General features: G+C 38.2%; 2 protein-coding genes across 9 annotated transcripts; both read left to right on the top strand.

Annotated features, from left to right (window-relative positions):
* The first annotated feature begins 8049 nt into the window (after positions 1 to 8049).
* LOC149029188 (TMV resistance protein N-like) lies at positions 8050 to 12500 on the top strand. Its single transcript, XM_089142515.1, has 7 exons — positions 8050 to 8965; positions 9069 to 10182; positions 10381 to 10695; positions 10813 to 10958; positions 11002 to 11353; positions 11600 to 11668; positions 11814 to 12500. Exons 1-7 carry the CDS (start codon positions 8376 to 8378, stop codon positions 12498 to 12500), a joined length of 3273 nt encoding a protein of 1090 aa, XP_088998641.1. The 5' UTR covers positions 8050 to 8375.
* Positions 12501 to 12646: 146 nt separating this feature from the next.
* Positions 12647 to 23025, top strand: LOC149029187 (disease resistance protein RPP4-like). Of its 8 annotated transcripts, none has more exons than XM_089141085.1 (12): positions 12647 to 13979; positions 14104 to 14210; positions 14310 to 14682; positions 18225 to 18583; positions 19899 to 20280; positions 20421 to 20621; positions 20811 to 21472; positions 21556 to 21638; positions 21720 to 21898; positions 22096 to 22217; positions 22317 to 22429; positions 22706 to 23025. In XM_089141085.1, exon 1 carries the CDS (start codon positions 12677 to 12679, stop codon positions 13880 to 13882), a length of 1206 nt encoding a protein of 401 aa, XP_088997211.1. In that variant the 5' UTR covers positions 12647 to 12676; the 3' UTR covers positions 13883 to 13979; positions 14104 to 14210; positions 14310 to 14682; positions 18225 to 18583; positions 19899 to 20280; positions 20421 to 20621; positions 20811 to 21472; positions 21556 to 21638; positions 21720 to 21898; positions 22096 to 22217; positions 22317 to 22429; positions 22706 to 23025. The 8 variants fall into 8 exon arrangements, with proteins under 8 accessions (XP_088997211.1, XP_088997219.1, XP_088997182.1 ...); XM_089141093.1 differs by having other exon boundaries at positions 14104 to 14682; positions 20811 to 20907; positions 21334 to 21472; XM_089141056.1 differs by having other exon boundaries at positions 14104 to 14682.
* Positions 23026 to 23269: the final 244 nt, after the last annotated feature.

The following is a 23269-nucleotide window of genomic DNA, read 5'->3' as shown; positions in this document are numbered from 1 at the left end:
TGTCAAAAGGACACCTCTCCTTTCCAAACCATACTTAAGCATACACAAGCATCAATTCATAACATCACATATATGGTAACTTCATATATGGAAAGAAATCAATAATTACAATCAACTTGTATATAACTGGTAAGTAAATCATACATGAGTCAATTCAATATAAATAAATAATGCTACTGATATCACGACAGTACCACAGTAGTATAACATTATAAGAATCTAATTAAAGAAATAAATTAACAAGATTCAAATATGGAAACTAAGATATGCAATTTATGTTGTTAAAGAAGTAACCATCCTTACCTTTTATAACTTGCAAAGGAATCCTAAGAAATCAAGTAAGATCTTGACAAACTTGAGAAGAAGGTCCTAAACAAGTGTATACAACATATTAGGAAAGATCCCTAACAGAAAAGATATCAAAACATCCAAAACAGACCAAATCTGGAGTTGCTGTACTCATTGGTCGATTGGATTGGTCTACTGCCCTAGTCGACCAATTAGTCGACCAATGAAGACAGTAGCCTACAAAATCAGAGTTTTAAGAAATAAGATCCGAATTTGGTGGTTCAAAAGGGTACTAAACAAGGGGTAAACTACATTGGTAGTATCCTAACATATAGGGGACCTCAAAACACTAATCGAATCAAGTCTTCAAGATACAAATTAGGAAACAAAAAGTTACCATAATTAGATCAATCATGGTTCTTGAAGAATTCAAGATAGAAATCATAGACAAGAACAATAGGAGAATGAATCATTGATTCAGATAAAGATATCATGGAAGGCATACTTAGATCTTCAAGAAAATAGACCTAAGAGCATAAATCTAAATAAGGAAACAAAACCTACCATAGATGTAACTATCATGATTCATGAAGAAAGCATGGTATGGTAGAAGAGAAACAACTAGAGATTGATAGATCATGGATCATGTAAAGAAAACACAGCAATTGACTACTAACATGATCAATATAGTAGATCTAAGAAGATCAGAATTTAAATCAAAAGATGAACAAAGACAAGATCATGATTTGATCATGATTCCTTCAAAAGCTTGCAATGATCATGGTTAAGATCATTGCATTAGCCATTAATCCTTAGGAAGATCATGAGAGACAAGTCCAGAGATGTTTGCAACAGAGAATGCAGCATCTCCTCTCTGTCTCAACTCAAAAAGGAAAGAAAAACAGAGATGGAGGAGAAGAAGAGAGTGTAGACATACCTTTGATGCAAGAGGAAGAGTTTTGACGAAGATCCGTCAAGATAAACACCAAGGATGCAAGGGAGATGACTTGCAGAGGTCTTTGGTTCGTTCCAAAGAGTTTGGAGGCAGAAAATACGAAGTAGACTCGAGATTGGACTTAAATAGAGCAAGCAAGACCTAATTGCCAAAGACAGAACCCATTGGTCGAGTGGATTGGTCGACTGGTCCAGTCGACCAATCAGTTCAGCAACTCCTAAACAGGGAATTGAAGACCCAGATCAAATCCAATCCTAAAGGGGTTTTGCACACATATCAAGTGACTTACCTAATAGGTAGAAATGCCTTCAAACCATGATAGAGAGCACTCCAAGTCCATCAACTAATCCGATCTTCATCAAGATTCAGTTTCCATAAATAGAACCTCATCATCAACTCTCATGGATTCAAAGCCAGACACCAAGTCCTCCACTAGGATGGCCCAAAGCTGACTTCTTACCTTACTTCGGGTCACTGGACCTACAAATAACAAGGTTTCCGGGTCAAGGTTAGGGCTGGGTTTCACACCAATAGCTAGCGTCTCATCGTCGGCTTCTTGGGTTTATGTTTTGAAATGGGCATTACGCCTTCTCTCACTCTTTTTGTGCATTTTCACCTTCTTTCTGTTTCCCATCTTCCTGGTTGGGTTGTACTCTCCAAGCGTAAAGAGCTTGGCTGGAGGAGCAGCATTCTTTCCAAAGGAACTTGCCCTTCCAATCACAAAAGATGGCGCGAGAGATACTTTTTCTATCGAGTGCCTCAATCGGATCTCAACTTCCCGACCGTCTGGAGATATTACTCTTCATATGCTGAGGGTAACCGGGCCCTTCCTTTGTCCAAAGAAGATGGGACGGCCGTCAGGAAGATCAAGTCAATTCCATGGTATCAGGAGATACATGGATTGGAGGTGGAATACAACTCCATCCTTCAGTATTGGGGGCTGGCTCGTTGTGAGCTTCTTGAAACACTCTTTAAATTCATGGAAATGATATGCCTTTCTGAAATTCTGATTCTTGTCCTTCCTTGCAGTGCCACCAAGGATGAACCCTGAAAATCTTGGAGCCAAGGCCTCCAGGGCCGTTGTTGCAGCTGAGCAATGATCGCCTCGAGCCTTGACTTCTGATCAAATGGTTTCTGTTCCCTCTCCCGTTCCTATAAGGGTATTAGGAATCTGAAGCCAGTGGTTGAGGCTTAGGGAAAGGGAAAAAAACCAATGGTGGGAGAGCCAGGTGTCCCTTCCGCCGCATGAACCAAAAGGAAGCATGATTCAGCAGATGCTTCCTCCCAGAAAAAATCCAAAAAGACTTAAGGTGGTGAGGAGATCTTCATTCCTCAATGGACCCTGACGCAAACTGATAGGGCAACACAAGACCCCGAGAAAGCTGCAGAATGGAGTTCTCTCGGTCTTCTGCCTGCAGATCGTCAGGCTTTTGAAGCCTTGGATGATGATACCCTTGCTTTAATGTCTCTGCTGCTGAACGCGAGGCTAAGAAGCAAAAGGCAGCTGCCACGTTGTTTGGTGACAAGCTAGAGCTTAAATCCTTTGAGCACGAACAATTACTGAAGATGAAAGTTCCTAGCAAGCCCGAACATATCAGGCCGGAGCTTCGAAGGGACTGCATTCGGAAGTATCTGAACAGCCTTCCTTTCTCTCAACTGCTGGGAGCCTTCAACCTTCAGGCCTACCGTGTGGGGTAGAACGATGTATGGGAAAAGATCCTCAAATCTATCCCTTCCTTCGACACAACTCCCTTTCGTGAGGTGTGTCACAAAGAGGTCTTCGGGAAGCTCAAGTTGGCCTTCCCTGACTGGGCTTTGGGGGAGGAGGATCCATTTCCTGTTTACCCAAATTATGAAGAATATCTTGCTGATGAACCGGCTCTTCCTGAAGGAACTTCACAGGCTGCCGCAGAAAAAGATCCTGAGGAAGCCAATCCCGATTATTCTCCTGCAAAGGATTCTTCGGGCATCAATGAGGGAGAAGCGTAGAGAGTGTTTTTTTTTTTTTTTGTAAAGATTGACACTCCACCATTAATGAAAAAGAGAAACTTTTCCAATGATTGCTTCCATACTCCCTCATTTTATATCCAAAAGCTTGTTTTGAAAATAAATGATAAAACTTATCACTTAGCTTTGATCTGTCATGAAGAGACGTTCGAGAAATATGCCTTAGCTTCTGTATTCTCCCTTGCTCCTTCATTTATTGCAAAGTTTGAACGTTTCCCTTCATTTATTGCTAAGTCCAAACGTTTCTCTGTCTTTGTATACCACTCACTTCTTTTGATGAATTGGTAATATAACCATTATTTAAATGGTTATGAGACGGTTGAAAGTATTCTCGTACCAGGTGCACATACCCACGTGGCCTCCTTATGACCGTTGATCTTGCTTTTTGAAGAATTCGAAGCGTTTCTTTGATCTGGGCCCTTGGTTGCCTTTAACTTTCAACCGTTGCCTCAATTCCTGAGGCTATTTAAGTTCCTCAAGGGTACTCTCCATCTACCCTGCTCTCTGTAAGTTAGATTTGCAAAACGACATTTCATTTTCTTGTGCTGCGTCCGTATTCCTCGTACTCCAACAATATTTTCAACCAACTTCTGAAAACAGTAAGCTTTTTGTTTTGTTTATGTCACAAATATCCTCTCCTTCCCCTTGAGTGAACTCCACAGTAATAATACTTGGGGTTCACTTAATGGGTATTCTGAGTAGTTCATATCTGACATAGAACTAGGGTTTTCCCTTTGTCTGTGTGTTGTTGGATTCTCGTATCTCGTACTGATACGGCTTTTTCTGTACTTGCAGTGCCTCCCAGAATCGATATGAGTTTTATTCGGGCAAAATCCTGCAAGAAGAATGTTCCAGCACCGACGGAGGTTGTGGCCAGTGAGGTGATTGCATCTGGTGAATCTTCTGAGCGTAAGGAGACTGTTGTTGGTGAATCTTCTAATCAGATTCCCATAGCTCCTCCTTCGCTCCCTCTGCCTGAAGAGATTGTTAGGTCTTCCCAGGAAGATCTTGATCACTCCGTCCTTGATGGTGCTGATGATGCCCCTGCTGCAGAGACCGTTCGTGCATCCCCGAAGGAGACCCTTCAGACATCTGAGGCAACTATGTTGGCATCTGATGAAGGTGTGGTCCCAGAAGGTGCTGCTTCTATTTCCAACTCTAGAGCTTGTTTGGCATCCTCTTCCTCTCCTTTGGAGTTGGAGGATTTTGCCATTAGGAAGCGTCGTCGGTTGGTAGGTGATGAAGCTCATCTTTCTCTTGGTGTAGCTCATTCTTCTCATCCTTCCCCTGAATTAGTGTCAAACGAGTTTGACAAAGCGTTGGAATGGTGTACTGCTACTCGAATGACTTCTGAGAGCACAACTCTTTCCAAACTTCCAGACGATTATGAAGTCAATGGTGATGTAAGTCTTCTTCATTATCTTTCGATTCTGAAGGTAATTCTTCTGCTCCTGGCTAACTCGGAAGTTGCTTGCAGGAGTCTTACTGGTAACTTCCACAACCAAGTGGAAGTAGCCTCTAGGCTCAGTAGACTGAGGAATGAGGTTTCCAGGCTTCGGGAGGACTCCAAAGCCAAGGATGCTGAAATTGCTCGCCTTAGGAAGCTAGCTTGGGAGGTTGCAGGAGAAAAGAACTCTATGATTGAGCGTCTCCGTTTTGACCTGGATGATGCCAGGGAGAAGATCCGACGGTTGGAACGGGAAGCAGGAAAGTCAGGGGCCAAAGGATCTGAGGCGTTACCTCAAAGGCAAGCTGTCATTCCTTTGCCCGAATCCCTTCCAACTGACGTTCGCAGAGCTTGCATCTTCAAGTATTTGCACAGTAAGCCTTTGTTGACATGCTGAATGCTTATAACTTGCAGGCATACCGGGATGGCGAGAACGAAGTATGGGAATCGATACTGAGGAAAGATCCTCTTTTTGATACGACTCCCTACAGTGTTGATTGTCATCCTGAAGTGTTTGCCAAGCTGGGCCTCCCTTTTCCTGGATGGACCAAGGATAAGATTGACCCTCCGCCTGCGGATCCGGATGTTATGCTCTATCTTGATGATTCTCCTGTTTACCCTCCTCTGGAAGGATTCAGTTATGAAGAACTTGGCCTGAATTCAAGCTTGATCAAGGATCATATATACTTCTTCTGATCAAGCTGGATAAAGAGTATGGAATTCAGATCCCGCGGTAACGCACGCTTCCCTGGATCGCGATGATCAGGCTCTTGGGGTAATACCACACATCTGGTTAACTCGTGGAGTGCTTGAGTTACCTCCAAAAGTTGTATTTTTACTTGATCCAATTGATTCTGGAGTGTCTCTGGAGGATTATTTCCCCCTTGACCACCATCTACCTCGAGAAGTGGTAGGCTTCCCTGAGGAATATTTGGATTGTTTTCCCTAGGGATCTGGACACCAGTATCGCGTTGTGCAGCGGCTGCTGACGATCTAGTTACCATAGCTTTCTAAATCTTTCCCACAGACGGCGCCAAATGATGCGTCCACAATCTGCTCAGCCCTTAGATCTCCTTGATGATGACCTGCAAAACAAGCGTCAGATGTGGCCCGACCGCTGGGGTCGGGAGTCCACCTCCGAAGGCTAAGTCAGTCGATGAACTTAATCACAAATGGCTCCGCTAGAAGCATAGAGCTAAGGAATGAATAACAGGAATGCGATCTAGATCGTAAGCATATGAGAATTTACATCCAGAGATGTGAGAATGAATCTAGTCGTTGGATGTATTTGAGCCTTCTTCGGGTAGTCATTGGATGCTAACAGTTAGATCCGTTGAGCGATAGACTTCTACTAGTTTGGACTAGTAGAGGACTCCTAGGATAATCTCTTGGCAATTTGATGATTATCCCTCCAATGATGATAAGTGACAGCCGTCAAGTTCCGCTTGCCATCATTAGAGTAATTAACCTAATCCATAAGTATCGGATTAGGGCGTGCTTGTGGCTGATTCAGTTTCCTTCTTCAGCAAGCTATCTTCTGGACCCGGCTCGCTCGGAAGCGAGTTGATTCCCTTTGTCTAGACCGGGGTCGAGGGTCAAACCAAGTATGAACCCGGTTCAATAATAATTTCTCCATATCAATAATCTCAAATAAACCTTTCTCAAATAAGGGTTTCAGAATAGTTATAATGTGAACTGGCTTAGGGCACATGAAATCTTAGAAAAACTAAAAAGAGGGAGAAAGGGTAGGGGGAGATTAGAAAAACTACATCGAATGGCTGAATGACAAATTAAACTCACAATGTAGTGAGTTTTTCACTTTTTTTTCTTCTTAATTTAATAAAAGTTTTCCATTTCCTCCTTTTACCCTCTAACTTGATTCTAACACTCAAATCCATATTTATAATCTCAAATAACCCACTTGATTCTAACACTCAAATCCATATTTATAATCTCAAATAACCCTTTCTTGAGTAAGGATTTCAGAATAGTTATAATATTAACACGTTTAAAAGGGGATATGAAATCCTATAAAAAACTAAAAAGAGGGGAAAAGGGGAGGAAAATTAGAAAAACTACATCAAATGGCTGAATCACAAATTAAACTTGACAATTCAATGATTTCTAAAAAAAAAAGAAAAAGAAAAAGAAAAGAACCACTTGTGAGGAAAAGAATACAATATCACTTAGATCATTTTTCAAAAAAAAAAAAATTTTATTTTCATCACTTTAATAGGTTTCTATTTGAGTGAGAAAACATAATAATAAAAGAAAACAGAAACTACTGATAAAATTATAAGTTTTTTCTTACACATATAAACTTCTTTTATTGCTCCATACCATGTTTATAAAGTGAGTTCATCTTTATGCGTTTATGGTCTATTTTATCGATACTTAGTAATGAATCTCTTCTTAAACATATGACGGAAGGATGATAAAGAAATACAATTCTCTATCTATTAAGACGATTGTAAAGAAAATATAATCCTCTATTAGTTAAAGAAGTATAAAGAAAATATAGTTCTTTACACATTAGAATAGAAAATCTCAATTGAGTTTATATCACTTCTCCATTAGAGGAGGGAACAATGTACTCTCTCTTGACTTTTTTTGTCCTAATTAAAATTTTTTTATTGCATAAATAAAAATGGGGTTTACCAAAAAGAAGGACCATGTGATGATGTAGTTATCGTAATTATTTGAAAAGAATCCCTTTTATAGATAGAAGAATGAAAAAAAAAAACCACGTATTGATGTAGTCATCCTAATGATTACCCAGACAGAATGCATTCTTTTCATTAATTTTTTGGGAAATTATGTATAGATTTCTTATGTTTGTAATTAATTATAATTATTATTTTTAAAAAAGAAATCAATTATAAACGCACTTTACTATCTCAGCAGAATTGTCCAATTATAACTTTTTATGTTTTAATAATAAAAAATATCAGTAATAATTTTTTTAAAAATAATAAATATACTTGACTATACAACCAAAAGGAATTTATATGTAATTTACCCTTAATTATTACAATGATACGACAAAAGTTGGGTGGCCCTGTAAAACCTTTTTGTTTTTTAATTTCTCGAAAAATGGAAAAGCATACAATGCCATGTGACAAGTCAATAATCAATATTATTAATATTATTTGTTAGGAAATTTCACATAAAACATCCAAAAACTGAAAGTGACAGGAACTTTCATTTTTTCGTCTTTGTTTTGCCGAAAGCAAGTTTTAACTTTTCAGTTCAGTTTTTGTTTCGTTATCGGTATTGTCATCAACGCGGTTTCCTAGAAATATCTATATATATTTGAGTTTTCATTGGCGACAAGGTCTCAGTATTGATCGAAATTTGGATGGAGATTTTAATCTAGATCGCTTGTTGCAAAAGTGATTTTCAATACTTAAGCTTGATGTCGTTTTCATCTCAACTGTACACTGCAGATGAAAACGCGATGCACTAAGCAAGAGAGCACTAAAGCAAGACTAGCTGGTTTCCACCCAGCCTCCTTGTTTGACTGCTGGGTGTGGACGTGGATTCAACTCATCTACTGTAGTACCTAATCTCATATCTCAAACGGATTTCTCCTTTACAAAGAGAAGCAAGAACGGATCGAACTTCCAGTCTCTGCTTCAATCAACATTTCTCTACATCTGTTGGCAAAATCTCATCTCCATGGAGCCACTATCAGAAAAAGGAAAAAGTCTCATCTCCATGGAACCACTACCCCAACAACAGAAACTGATGCCACATCAAGTTGCTGGATCTTCTTCGAGTTATGATGTCGTTGGATCTTCTTCCAGTTATGATATTGCTGGATCTTCTTCCAGTTATGATGTGTTTATCAACTTCAGAGGTGAAGACACCCGTAAAACATTTGTTGGTCATCTTTATGAAGCTCTAAAAGATCGTGGAATCCATGTTTTCATAGATAGCGAAGGTATGTGGAAAGGAGAAGACATTGGGCCACAGCTTATCCAAGCAATAGAAGGCTCCAAACTCACCATTGCTATCCTCAGTGAACGATATGCAGAAAGCAAATGGTGCTTGCGGGAGCTTGCTCAAACGATGAAATGTCATCAAACCAACGGTCAGATCATTTTACCCATTTTCTTCAATGTTACCGCATCAGATGTTAAGAATCAGAGTGGAAGTTTTGAGATTTCCCCTCAGAGACATGACAAAGAGGCTGTTAAAACTCTTACAGAATGGAGGGAAGCTTTGCGGGCAGTTGGTGATAAGAATGGATGGATTTTTGATAAAGGGTGAGCCTCATTGATATAATTCATGTCCAATAGTGTACAGATTTCTGAATTTTGTTGACTTCCTTTTTTCTTTTGTTCACTAAAAAAATCTGATCGCTTGCAGGGATCAATCTAGGTTAGTCAGTGAAGTTGTTGAAGAAGTTTGGAACCGATTGCACATGCAATCATCCTTGACTGGCGCTAGATATCCTATTGGAGTGGAATCACGTCTACAATCTGTATTATCTTTGCTACCAGAAACCGGCTCCAACGGTGTTCAATTCTTAACCATATGCGGCATGGGGGGTATCGGGAAGACAACTCTTGCAGTAGCTGTGTACAATCGTATATTCAAAAACTTTAGCAAGAGTTGTTTTCTTGAAAATGTAAGAGAGCAAACATCTAGCAATGATTTGATAAGTTTGCAAGAGAAACTCCTTTCCACTATCTTTGGTAAAAAAAGCCAAAACAGCATAGGCAGCTCTAGAGAAGGATCAACATTGATAAAAGCTAGACTTCAAAAAGTAGATGTGCTTCTCATTCTTGATGACGTAGATGATCATACCCAATTAGATGCATTGGCTGGTGGTCTCGATTGGTTCGGTCCTGGCAGTACTGTAATCGTAACAACCAGAGATCGAAACATATTGAATAGAGTGCCTGGGAATAATAGAAAAATATATGAGCCTCAAGAATTGAATGAAGTACAAAGTCTTCAACTCTTCAGCTCGTATGCTTTTCCAACAAAGACAATTCCTGAGGATTTTAAGCAGCTTTCAATCGATATAGTACGTACTACAGGGGGTTTGCCCTTGGCTTTGGAGGTTTTGGGTTCTGACTTATCTTTAACAGACGATATAGAAGTATGGGAAAGCATGCAACGAAGGTTGAAACTAATCCCTCATGATGACATCTATAGAAAGTTGGTGATAAGCTACGATAAACTAGATGACATTGAGAAATCAATGTTTCTTGATGCAGCATGCTTTTTCAAGGGATGGAAGGAAGAAGATGTACTTTCAATATGGGAGGCTTGCGGCTTTGAACCAAAATACCACATGGAAATTCTCAAAAGAAAATCACTCTTAAAGATTGGCAAGTGGAATGGGTTAGTGATTCATGACCAAATTCGAGATATGGGCAGGAAGATTACACACAATGGAAGCCCTAAAGAACCCAATAAATTTAGCAGATTATGGTCTTTTGAAGACTACATGAATGTAGTAGATGGTGGTAAGGTAAAAGTAAAATTACAAGAATTTTCTTTTCTTTCTTTTTATTTTTCCTCTGCTTTTGTACTACATACGTACTGAAATAATTAAAGTGCACACACTAGTAGAGAAGCATACACAGATATCATGGAGCACTACACAGCAAAAGTCTAAAACGTTTTATCTTTTTCATTTTTAATTATTTGTTGATTAATTTTGATGCAGGGGAGTGAAATGGTTGAAGGTATTATATTTAACTCATATTCGTTAAGTAAAATATATGTTAAAGGCTTGAAGATGATGCCCAAATTAAGATTATTACAACTTAGGGGGCAAACCTCAAAGAGTGACTTTCAGTGTCTTCCTTCTACGTTGAGATGGCTGAGTTGGATTAATTGTCCCTCACAAAAGCTACCGGCTGATTTTTATCATGATCAACTAATTATGCTAGAGTTATGTGATGGTCATTTTAGACATACTTGGCAAGCTAATAAAAGAGGAGGATGCTGCAACTTGATTGAGTTCGATTATGAAAATAAGGTACGTTTCTTATTTTGCTTCCTTTTCTTTTGTCATTTACACAAACAAATAAACATTAATTCCACATTACTATTTGGCAATCCACTGACATTTTTTTTTTGTAATAATGTTTTGCAGCAATTTCGAAAACTAAAAATTCTTCGAATCAGGGGTTGTGACCAGTTGATCAAGTCTCCTAATTTCTCTTGCAAGTTTCCTCTCTTAGAGAGGTTGTATATTACTCATTGTAGATCTTTGGTTGATCTACATGAATCCATTGGACAGCTTCAACAAATGGTTTACTTGAACTTAGAAAATCTGTCGAAGTCTTGAGAAACTCCCAAACAGCATGTGTAGGTTGAGTTCTCTCCAAGAGCTTATCCTCAGTGGTTGTGAAAAATTGGTTATGTCTCCAATCTTCTCTGAATGCTTTTGCTTAAAGAAGTTATACTTTGATGGTTGCGTGTCTTTGGTTGATCTACATGAATCCGTTGGACAACTTCCACAATTGGTTTACTTGAACTTGGAAAACTGTCAAAGTCTTGAGAAACTCCCAAGCAGCATGTGTAGGTTGAGTTCTCTCCAAGAGCTTATCCTCAGTGATTGTGAAGAATTGCTTGAGCCTCCAATCTTCTCTGAATGCTTTTGCTTAAAGAAGTTATACTTTGATGGTCAGTGTGTCTTTGACTTATTTAAGTGAATCCATTGGACAGCTTCAACAGTGGTTTACTTGAACTTAGAAAAATGTCAAAGTCTTGAGAAACTCCCAAGCAAGCATGTGTAGGTTGAGTTCTCTCCAAGAGCTTATCTTCGGTGATTGTGAAGAATTGCTTGAGTCTCCAATCTTCTATGAATGCTTTTGCTTAAAGAAATTATACTTTGATGGTCTGAGACTTTGACTTATTTACATGAATCCATTGGACAGCTTCAACAAATGGTTTACTTGAACTTAGAAAAATGTCGAAGTCTTGAGAAACTCCCAAGCAAAGCATGTGTATGTTGAGTTCTCTCCAAGAGCTTATCTTCGGTGGTTGTGAAAAATTGGTTGCGTCTCCAATCTTCTCTGAATTCTTTTTCTTAAAGAAGTTATACTTTGATGGTGCGTGTCTTTGACTTATTTACATGAATCCATTGGACAGCTTCAACAACTGGTTTACTTGAACTTAAAAAATTGTCGAAGTCTTGAGAAACTCCCAAGCAACATGTGTAGGTTGAGTTCTCTCCAAGAGCTTATCCTCAGTGGTTGTGAAAAATTGGTTGAGTCTCCAATCTTCTCTGAATGTTTTTGCTTAAAGAAATTATACTTTGATGGCTGCATGTCTTTGACTTATTTACATGAATCCCTTGGACAGCTTCAACAGCTGGTTTACTTGAACTTAAAAAACTGTCGAAGTCTTCAGAAACTCCCAAGCAGCATGTGTAGGTTGAGTTCTCTTCAAGAGCTTATCCTCAGTGGTAGTGAAGAATTTGTTGCGTCTCCAATCTTCTATGAATGCTTTTGCTTAAAGAAATTATACTTTGATGGCTGTGTGTCTTTGACTTATTTACATGAATCCATTGGACAGCTTCAACAGCTAGTTTACTTGAACTTGGAAAGCTGTCAAAGTCTTAAGAAACTCCCAAGCAGCATGTGTAGGTTGAGTTCTCTCCAAGTGCTTATCCTCAGTGGTTGGGAAGAATTGGTTGAGTCTCCAATCTTCTCTGAATGGTTTTGCTTAAAGGAGTTATACTTTGATGGCTGCGTGTCTTTGACTTATTTACATGAATCCCTTGGACAGCTTCAACAAATTGGTTTACTTGAACTTAAAAATGTCACAAAGTCTTGAGAAACTCCCAAGCAAGCATGTGTGGGTTGAGTTCTCTCCAAGAGCTTATTCTTAGTGGTTGTAGAACATTGGTTGAGTCTCCAATCCTCTCTGGATGCTTTTGCTTAAAGAAGTTATACTTTGATGGTCTGCGTGTCTTTGACTTATTTACATGAATCCCTTGGACAGCTTCAACAATGGTTTACTTGAACTTAAAAAGTCGTCAAAGTCTTGAGAAACTCCCAAGCAGCATGTGTGGGTTGAGTTCTCTCCAAGAGCTTATTCTTAGTGGTTGTAGAACATTGGTTGAGTCTCCAATCCTCTCTGGATGCTTTTGCTTAAAGAAGTTATACTTTGATGGCTGCGTGTCTTTGACTTATTTACATGAATCCCTTGGACAGCTTCAACAGCTGGTTTACTTGAACTTAAAAAGCTGTCAAAGTCTTGAGAAACTCCCAAGCAGCATGTGTGGGTTGAGTTCTCTCCAAGAGCTTATTCTTAGTGGTTGTAGAACATTGGTTGAGTCTCCAATCCTCTCTGGATGCTTTTGCTTAAAGAAGTTATACTTTGATGGCTGCGTGTCTTTGACTTATTTACATGAATCCGTTGGACGACTTCCACAATTGGTTTACTTGAACTTGAAAAGCTGTCTAAGTCTTGAGAAACTCCCAAGCAGCATGTGTGGGTTGAGTTCTCTCCGAGTGCTTATCCTCAGTGGTTGTGAAAAATTGGTTATGTCTCCAATCTTCTCTGAATGCTTTTGCTTACAGGAGTTATACTTTGATGGCTGTGTGTCTTTGGTTGATCTACATGAATCCGTTGGACGACTTCCACAATTGGTTTACTTGAACTTGGAAAGCTGTCAAAGTCTTGAGAAACTTCCAAGCAGCATGTGTATGTTGAGTTCTCTCGTAGAGCTTATCCTCAGTGGTTGTGAAAAATTGGTTATGTCTCCAATCTTCTCTGAACGCTTTTGGTTAAAGAAGTTATACTTTGATGGCTGTGTGTCTTTGGTTGATCTACATGAATCCGTTGGACGACTTCCACGATTGGTTTACTTGAACTTGAAAAGCTGTCGAAGTCTTGAGAAACTACCAAAAAGTATAGGTCAGTTGGGTTCCCTCCAGTCGCTCGTTCTCACAGGTTGTGTTTCACTCAAGGAGTTGCCCGACTCCATTGAAGAGTTAAAGAAGCTGAAGAAATTGAAAATAGAGGATCTTTTACTCCTTAAAACAGTCTCTCTAGAGAGTATGACGTCCTTGCGTAAACTTGTTGTTCGAGATTGTGTATATTTCAAGGTTTTGGAGTCCCCTGGTTCCCATTTTTCCGGTACGCATGCCAAAATTGAAATGGATGAAAATGTTGAGCTGCAAGGGTTTAAGAGAATATGCGAGGCCGTTTAGAGGGTTTGTAGTGGCAAGTTACAGGGAAATTGGTGAATTGACTGAAGCGGCTCATGACTGCGTCCTGACAAATCGTGCTTCATATGAGCGGACCCAGGTGAGTGAGTGAGTGAGTGAGTGAGTGATTGATGAGAGAGAGAGTTAATTTCTTTTGTTCTATTCGTTTGACTGACTATTGTATTTGTATTGTATATATGGATGGATGGTTTCTTATTATGCAGTTGGATTACGGATTTGGTTGGGAACAAATTTGGGTGTGTTTGCGAAAGACGAACTGTGGTTACTTGATTCCTAGTGATGTTCTTGATGGGATCTATAGCGGCAGCAGGTTAATTTTGCATGTTTCTCTTAGATCTGAAGACTACCTTGTTGATGAATTCGTTCTGAAAATTGAATCTTGTATCCATGATCATCATGGCGCGAGCAGCCTTGAGGAGGAAACGAAAATCTACCACGAAACATGGCTGAAAATCTGGTTTTCCATTCCGTCGAGGATGAATGGAGATATGGTCTACCGTCTACATTCACGAATTCGAAGGGATTGATTGGTTTGGATTGCAGCTGGAAGGCGGAGAGGCTATTGAGATCTCACGTATGAGCCTACAATTCAGAAATACTACTCTTCCTGTGCAGCCACAAGGGAATCTCTTCTTAATCAAAGAGAATATCGATGACTTGGATACGTTTTATAGTCTAGTCAATTCCGTGCAGGCCCTTGTGCTGGAGGATTTGCTGTGGTTCTAGGACATTAAAGAAATCCTCTCTCCAGAACCATATGATCGATCCATCCATCCATAGAGGTGCTGCCCCCTTCTCTTATCTGTTAATTGTTGCTATATATCCTCCACTTTGTTTGATGAATAGACATATATTTACTAGAGATGAGCCAGAGACTGCTCTTTTCTTACATTTACTGTGAAAAATGAATCTAAGAAATTATATATAGAAAATGTAATGTTACATATACTATCCTTATTTAAAATTCATTTCAATTTTAGCGTTCCCTTGGCCCATATAAATTTCTTTTGAATCATAATCAAACCAAGATGCAGTGGGTGGGGGGGGGGGGTTCCAACCCAAGACCTGAGCATCGTCATCACCACAAGCTATGATTATGATGCTCTCATGGGTGATCATGTAGGCAGTGCCTGCCGTCCCGTGTTGTATGTGATATGTTTTCTGATTCATTAATGAATTGATTTGTATTCTATGTATAAAACATACTCAGTATCAACAACAAATATCTCTTAATTGCATGGACTAAATTTTTCAAAACCTGAAAAAAGGAAAAAAAAAATTTCTCAGCTCTACATTCTCCCCTCCTTGTCAATTATCTAATCTCGAAAGTCTAGCTCTTAAAGGTCGCAACTCCATATCTAGACAAATCAACTCCTCTTCTTTGCCACCATGTGAGAATGTGTCCCTTGTTCTTTTACTATTCTTGGTCATTTCTATTGCCTGAGATTTTATTTTTATAGCTTGTTTATGTCAAAATTTGGAGATTATTAGGGATTCACATCCTCTGTAATTCCTTTCCCTACAATTCCCTCTTAAGATTGTACCATGTGGCATTAAGTAATCCAATGGTTACCCAATTCAAACTAAATTTGAATCTTATTTAAAGTCACCCATAAATTTGAATTTTATTTAAACTCTAGTTTGAATTGGGTGGCCCTTGGATTACTTAATGCAACATGGCACAATCCTAGGAGGGAATTGTTGGTAAAGGAATTACAGAGCATGTGAATCCGATTATTAGTGGGTAGCTTTGCAAAAACTTTTTGAATTTTCTTCTGATTTAGGATGGAAATTTTTTGTTTCTTTAATTTGTGTGTTGAAATGTAATTATTCATTTATTTATTGTTGAAGCGGTCTTCCCTTTTTTTTTTCTTTTTTTTTTTTTTATGGGTTGTGGAGTGTTTGGACCCTCCACTTGTCAGGGTGGAGGTCTGTGCTCCCCTCATACCTCTCCATATATTATATAGGAGATAGACCCACATTTGAGTTTTGACTAGATTAATTAGAGGTGGGACCCTAGTAAGCCCCTTCTAGTGTGTGTTGAAATGTTTGAAAGAAATACAAAGCTCCACTCCTGATTGGTAAAGAATCTAGATTTAGATGTTATGGTGAAAATGTGAATTGGGTTGCATTTATATTCTACTTTGTAATTGTCTACTATTGAAGTACATATTTCATGTCTCTCTATGTTTTTTGTTTTTTGTTTTTTTTTTGTTTTCTCTGTAAGGTTATTTATTTAAAAAAAAAAAGTGGGGAAATTTACGTCAAGAAATCTTATATTTGCAAGCCCTACCTTCTCCCTCACACCCCTAATATTTCAGAAGAATAACTATAATAGAAAAATATCTTCCCTATAGGAAGAGTAATGTAGATACCGAATTTGATTGATCAAAACAGTACCCAAATAGGACATTTTCACAGGGAGACAATTGCAAATTTGATGGACTTAAAGTGAAACAAAGTTTAGGTGGGAAAGAGGGCTGAAACTAGAATGGTATTATAACGGGCTAAAAAGATATTCCAATAGGGGCAGAACTATAATGAAGAAAGTGACAATAACAATGTAACACGTAACACCCGGGCTTCACACCGCAAGGTGGATCGATTGGATCGAACACCAACCTACCTTGATCAAACACAAGGGTTCTCCAAAGAGGAGAAATGCTAGCAAGCAATTTGATTTCAATTCATCAGTTGTGTCTTCACCACTTACATAAGTCTCTTTATATAGCATTTTAAAGAGACATAAACACTAATGGCAACATCCAACCATTAGCTAACACCACCTACCTATTAATAACTCAACTACTACCTAACTCTTGACAAAGGAGAACTCTTTTGACAATGAATTCTCTTATTTTCAAACCAAAGCCCATTTTATTGACTTTCCAACAACTAGACTTAGGCTTAGATCTAGGCTATGAGGTTCAACATATGTGGCCTAACTTTAACGCACTAAAACAGCCTTAGCCCATGAAAACCATGGGCTGATTCAGGTGACAACTTTAGGCCCATCTAACCCAATGAGCTTCTCCTTTTGTAAATATGTCTTCAATTCTGCATCAAAGAGCCTATAATCTAAGTTTGATTGTCCATCCTACTTTTTTTCTCTCCATTAAAAGTCAATCAATTTTCACAATTTCGTAAAAAACTATATTCTCTTGCCTACTTTTTGAGATTTTTCTTTCTTCATCTATGCCGGTAGACATTGAGCGAAGCTATGTCTCTCTATATTAAAAGAGACTGGCAAGAAATAGATAAAGAATGTTTAGTTTATTTTTATTTTTTTAAAGTTCCGTAGCCAAATATTTGTTTATTCTCACATAATTTGTGTATGTTCTTATTGGTCTACTAAGGCACATATGATTCGTGGAAAAGATGCTAATCTGAAAGGATGTAGGTGCTGTACTGTCTTCTCCTATGTGGTTTTTCATTTTCTTTCATTTTGTGCTAATCAATGATAATATGTTGATTAATACAAATGACCTTTCAACAAAAAAATTAATAATGGGTTGACAATTAGCTGTCCCTTGTTTTATTGCTACTTATGATCATCTCTTTTGCTGACTTGTGTGGTACTTCTGATCATTATGAGGTGTATATATATCCTGTATCATGATAAAATGGATAAGGAATACTAAGAGAACGAGCAGAAATCCAGCTGGACTATTCTCTACTTTAGTTTTGTTTATTGATTTGTAGGAGTTGCTGTACTGCCAAGGGTAAGTGCTTATTAAGATAACTCAAGCACTACAAGAAAACGGGCCTATGGTGGCACTTTGGGTAAGGATACGGCGGCGCCGTATGTTAACTTATAACGGCATTTCCCAAAAAACGCCGTCATATATAGCTTTTTAACGGTGTCTACTAGTAACTGGTAAGACCTTTTAACTTAGAAATGCCGTTGTATGTCTATTTGTACTCTAACATGATATACAATTTTTTAGCGGCGTTTATAAGAAACGCCGTTGTAAAACCTTTTAACGGCGTTTCTAAGAAATGTCGTGGTATGTCTATGTATGTAACTCTAAAACTCGCTACTTGAACGATATGTAACTTTTTTAGCGGTGTTTCTAAGAAATGCCGTTGTATGTCTATGTATGTCTATTTCTACTCAAAGATATACTAACTTTTTAGTGGGGTTTCTAAGAAACGCCGTTGTAAAATCTTTTAACGGCGTTTCGTATCTCTATTTGTAATTATCCATTTCACTTCTTTCACTTCAGCGTTTATTACAAACGCCGTTTCCCATATTCCTCCCGCCCAAGCCCGCGCCAACATTTCCCTTTGTCTTCAATTCAATAGTTTTTGTTTCTTCGCACAGACCAACCTGTATCAGCTCCAATCACTAGCGGATGAACAGATCCAAGGCAAACCGAAATAAATGAGGCATTTTTGGAGTTCTTCTTCAAGCATCTTCTTTGGCACATCGTTTTTGCAAATTTCATCGCATTCCCTTTGTCTCGCGCTCTCTCTCGCAAATTTGATCGGTTTTCTCTGTGTGTGCGCCGGCTTCTTTACTTGACAGTCGTTACGACTCAGAGATTTGCGAAGCTTTGAAAAGATTGCTGGTTCTAATTGCTCAAAGCTGATTCCAGGTGGTTTTCACTCTTGAGCAGCAGATATACGCCCGAGATTGTTCGATCCAAAATCTGCCTCGGAGACTCCCTCCTCGTGAGTCTGGTAATTCCATTTATAATTTCTTTCTTTTAGTGTTCTTCTCTGCTCTCCATCTCTCGTGTTAATGAGAAACATCTGCTAGTTGTTCAATAGATAAACCCTTGCATTAGTTATTGTTTGTTTTCTCTTCTGTTGTTCATTATGTGTTGAATTTCTTCATGCTGTTTGATAGCCAGAGATTACTAATTAAGCCATCCAAATCTACTTTTATTGGATGATTTAGTTGTTTACCATGTGATATTTAAGTAATGTCTTGGTTGATGATTTAACTTTTTTTCCTCATCAGGCCGCAGGTCAATGTGACTTTTTTATTTTTGTTTTTTGCTTCCAATGATGCATTCTGACCTACTTTTCTAATAGTTATCATATTTGGAATATTAAACTTAATTTATTCTCACTTCTATTCTTGTAATATCCTGTGGGCGTTTCAGTATGAATTCATCAATTTTCTGAAACACCCGATTCCCTTCTTGAAATGGTCTTGCAAAGACAGCACCACTTAGTACCATTCTTCTGTAATGAGACAGATTAAGGAAATTTGGTTCCATGTCTGAATTGTTGTTCCATTCAATGAACCTCAGTCATTGTTTACACTAGTGTTCTGAAATTCAGGGGAATTGCAGAGAATTGTGTGAAAGTAGGATTCAAGAGGATAGGCCACATTGGTGAAGTACATAAGTAGTTTCCTTGGCATGTTATCCCACCCATGTATACAGTATTCCATGAAAGCTCTGCTCATGATGAACCATGGAGAACCTGCTCAGCAGGATTAAAACATTAAGAACCAGTAACCTAAGTGTTTGTCAGTGAGCTTTAAAATTCTGTAAACTTTATCTAGTCCAATAGCTTTAGTGCTGTAGCTGATGAAGTTGAGATCTTTTGGCAAGAACTTGAAGGCATGAAGGAGATCTGCAAAGAAGAATCAGTGTTTTCTAACATGATGAGTAATTGACTTCATGGTTCACATCAACAGTATTAGATTTGGTTGATTTCTTTCAAGAAAAATAACTGTCAATGATTATTGCAATACAATAAGGGAAAAAGAGAGGAGATTATTTACCCATAGCATCCAAGTCTGACCATCACATTCTTGGAAGAGAACCATTCTCAACCCATACACTAAAACCATATCTTTTTCAATATCTCTTCTTCTTCTTCTTCTTCTTCTTCTGTTTTCTTTAAAGAAAAGTCTGTTACATAAATCCGGCTGTCAGAGAGATTGCGGTATGATCTTTTGTTTCAATTAAATTTAGTTTATAGAGAATACCTAATAATTTCTATCATGGTACAAACTAACTTATTTTACATTTGTTTATAGGAAAAACTTGATAACGAATTAGAGAAACAACTTCTAGAGGTAAGAGACACTCATGCTGCCTAAGACAATGCTTTTGAGGTAGTCATTGGGAAGGAACGTCCGGGGCAGGTTCGTGGTGCAGGTGTAGGAGTTACGCTTACTAGTCGTCACCTCACTCAAAAAGACAATGAGATGCGATTGGAAAGAGAAAAAAATTGAATAAAAGTTGGAGAATGAGATCAAAGACATCAAACATAAATTAGTGGAGAAGGAAAAAGATCATAGTCAACTTCGGCTTGAAATGACCCAATTAACTCAACTTGTAATGGATAGGCTTGGTTCACAAGGTTCAACTCACTTATAGACCAAGGACTCTCAGTCACAGATATGGTTGCTCTTGTGGGTAAGTAAGCTTCTCATGATCTCCAGATTTTGACAACTGTGAAATGAACTGGATGTATTTTTGAGCCTTGGAAAGATTTTATGTGCATTTAAAACTTTGAGGTGATTGATTATTTATTTATTTTGTTTTTCCTGTTTCAGGTTCCACAAACTGGATGGGATAAGTTATTTGTATCTTTAATTCCTGCTGATTCTGGAAAAGCAACAGCAAAGACAACCAAAACAAATGTGAGAAATGGAACGTGCAAATGGGCAGATCCAATCTATGAGACCACAAGACTTCTTCAAGATCCAAAAATCAAAGATTATGATGAAAAGCTGTATAAACTTCTTGTGGCAATGGTATTAATCCTTTTTAATTTCATCTTGCATTTCCATTTTTTATGCTATTTTGAGCTAATTTGTTTGCATGCAATTGAGCATCATCTTACTCCTATGCTTCTTCCATTGTTCAGAAAGCTCTCTGAGAAATTTAAATTCTTCCAAATCAAAACTAAATTTTGTATTTGCTGTGGATCTTGTTGACATTAGGGTTCTTCGAGGTCCAGCTTTCTTGGTGAGGCTAACATCAACCTTGCTGATTATGCTGATCCATCAAAGCCTTGTGCTGTTTCTCTGCCTCTTCATGGTGATTCTGGAGCTGTTTTGCATGTGGTTTTTTGTGGATATTTGTTTTTCTAGTTCATCAGTATTTTCAGGATAACAATCTAAACACTTCCACCAACTGGTTTGAGATAATGATTCTTCTTTAGTTCCCTGTTTGGTAATCATGCCCATGATGGAGCTGATTCCTTTACTTTTTTTGATAGTATATAAATCAATCACAAATAAACTGTTTGGCAATTTTTTGTTTTTGGGAGGGAGGGAAGCCCAAGATTTAACATCATTTTCTGCATTTCTATACTTAAATCTTGAATTAGTGACTAGCTTTTGGTTATATGATTCTTGTATTTCATTTATGTTCTGATAAATCTTTCTGCTTAACAGCAAGCAGAGGATGTTTTTGAAAAATGCATCAACTCATATACCAATTAGGAAACTATTAATCTTACAGATTGAAGCATAGAGGGCCCGACTGGAGTGGGCTTTACCAATATGGAGACAATTTTTTGTCTCATCAACGGCTGGCTATAATCGACCCCACTTCTGGGGATCAGCCTCTGTTTAGTGAAGACAAGTCTATTGCTGTAACGGTACTGATTTGACTACAGGAACAGCAATAAGTTTTTTTTCTTTTCTATTTCAAGTAATGAATCCATTGTGTTTGTTTGTGCAGGTGAATGGAATGAAGAGCTGAGAAAGTAGCTGCATAATCACAAGTTCAGGACTGGCAGCGATTGTGATGTCATAGCCCATCTGGTGGGTGTCATGATTTCTCTTTTTTCTTCTTCACTTCAAAGACTAAGCTTTTTGAAACTAAGAAGGCAATGGACGATGCAGGATTGCAAAAGAACCAGATTGATGAGATTGTTCTCGTTGGTGGAAGCACCAGGATTCCCAAGGTCCAACAACTTCTGAAGGATTTCTTTGATGGGAAGGAACCTAACAAGGGTGTGAATCCAGATGAGGCTGTTGCTTATGGTGCTGCTGTACAAGGAAGTATCCTGAGTGGTGAAAAGGTATATTTTGAAGGTTGAACGTTTCCTGATCTGAATCTATTGTTTCTATTTCATCCATTGTTCTTCTCTGTTATAATTCTGGGTCCTGATCCAACCCACATTGGTGGCAGAGGATTTTCTTTTGGGGTCTATTCATTGATCTCTTAATTTTTCATTCTATTAATTATTAATTATTAATTGGATGCATATGGTTGTAGCTGGACGTGATAGGGATCGATGAAGCTCAATTTTTTGAAGACCTATATGATTTCTGTTGTAAGGCAGCTGACGATGATGGCAAGACAGTCATTCTTGCTGGCCTTGATGGTGACTACTTGAGGTACTAAATTTCTCTCCTCTCAGGGAATGCAATTTATGTATATCTATTACTTATTTGTTTTAATTGTTTTGATCTCAATTGGATTAATTTTCCATGCAGGAGAAGCCTTGGTTCTGTTCTTGATGTTGTACCTTTGGTTGATTCTGTAACCAAATTAACTGCTCGATGTGAGATCTATGGTAAGCGACACAAGCAGAACTGATTGGTGGAAGGTTAGAGTTCTTCATGCGAAAATCAACCATCACAGCTAACAATATTGTGCTAGAATTTAGTTTCTGGTTTCTTCTCTGATCACAATATAAAGAAGAATACTACTGATGAATACCTCGTGATAGCTAATTCCTGATTGTATATCACCCAAATGAATTCTTTGACACTTGGAATTAGATGCAAACTATATTGGAATTGTTTAAAAGAATATCAGGCTTCAGAGTTTCTGCTAGGTGTTCCTCTTATTGATTGGCCATGCTGGTCTTTTTACATTACAGTTGCAAGTAAAGGAAGATGAACTGATTAGCTTCAAAAGTGAACTTGCTGACATTGGAGTACTTCATCAAATTGATCAAGAAGAAACATGGGAAAGACATCAGCAAGGACAAAGAGGGCAATTGGAAAGCTCAGGATTGTTGATTACATGATTAATTCGTACATTTTGGATTGTTGGTATATGTATAATGGAAAGTGGCACATTTACATTTGTAAAATTGAATTTGGATCGATGGAATTGGATATTCATTTGTAAAATTAAATTTGGATTGATGGAATTGGATATTCATTTGTAAAATTGAATTTAGCTTTCTGGAAATAATTTATTTTTTAATTTAAAAAACATATCCTGGCGTTTTAGAAACGCCGGCATAAGTAAATCTGACGTGAAAAAAGAATTTTATAGTCAACGGCGGCATTTAATAAGCGCCGCCATAACATACTTTTGCCAATGTTTCCCAGAAACGCCGGCAATATTATGGCACTTTCTATTACGGTTAACAAATGCCACAAATAGAACTCCTATAACGGCAATTCCTAAACGCCGGTAAATGTGTCGTTGTAAG

This window comes from Hakea prostrata, chromosome 1, assembly GCF_041222555.1.
Source record: "Hakea prostrata isolate BN-2017 chromosome 1, UWA_Hpros_2, whole genome shotgun sequence".
Lineage (NCBI taxonomy): Eukaryota > Viridiplantae > Streptophyta > Magnoliopsida > Proteales > Proteaceae > Hakea > Hakea prostrata.
The sequence above is the reverse complement of the archived record's forward strand: the minus strand, read 5'-3'. Positions and strand labels throughout refer to the sequence as shown.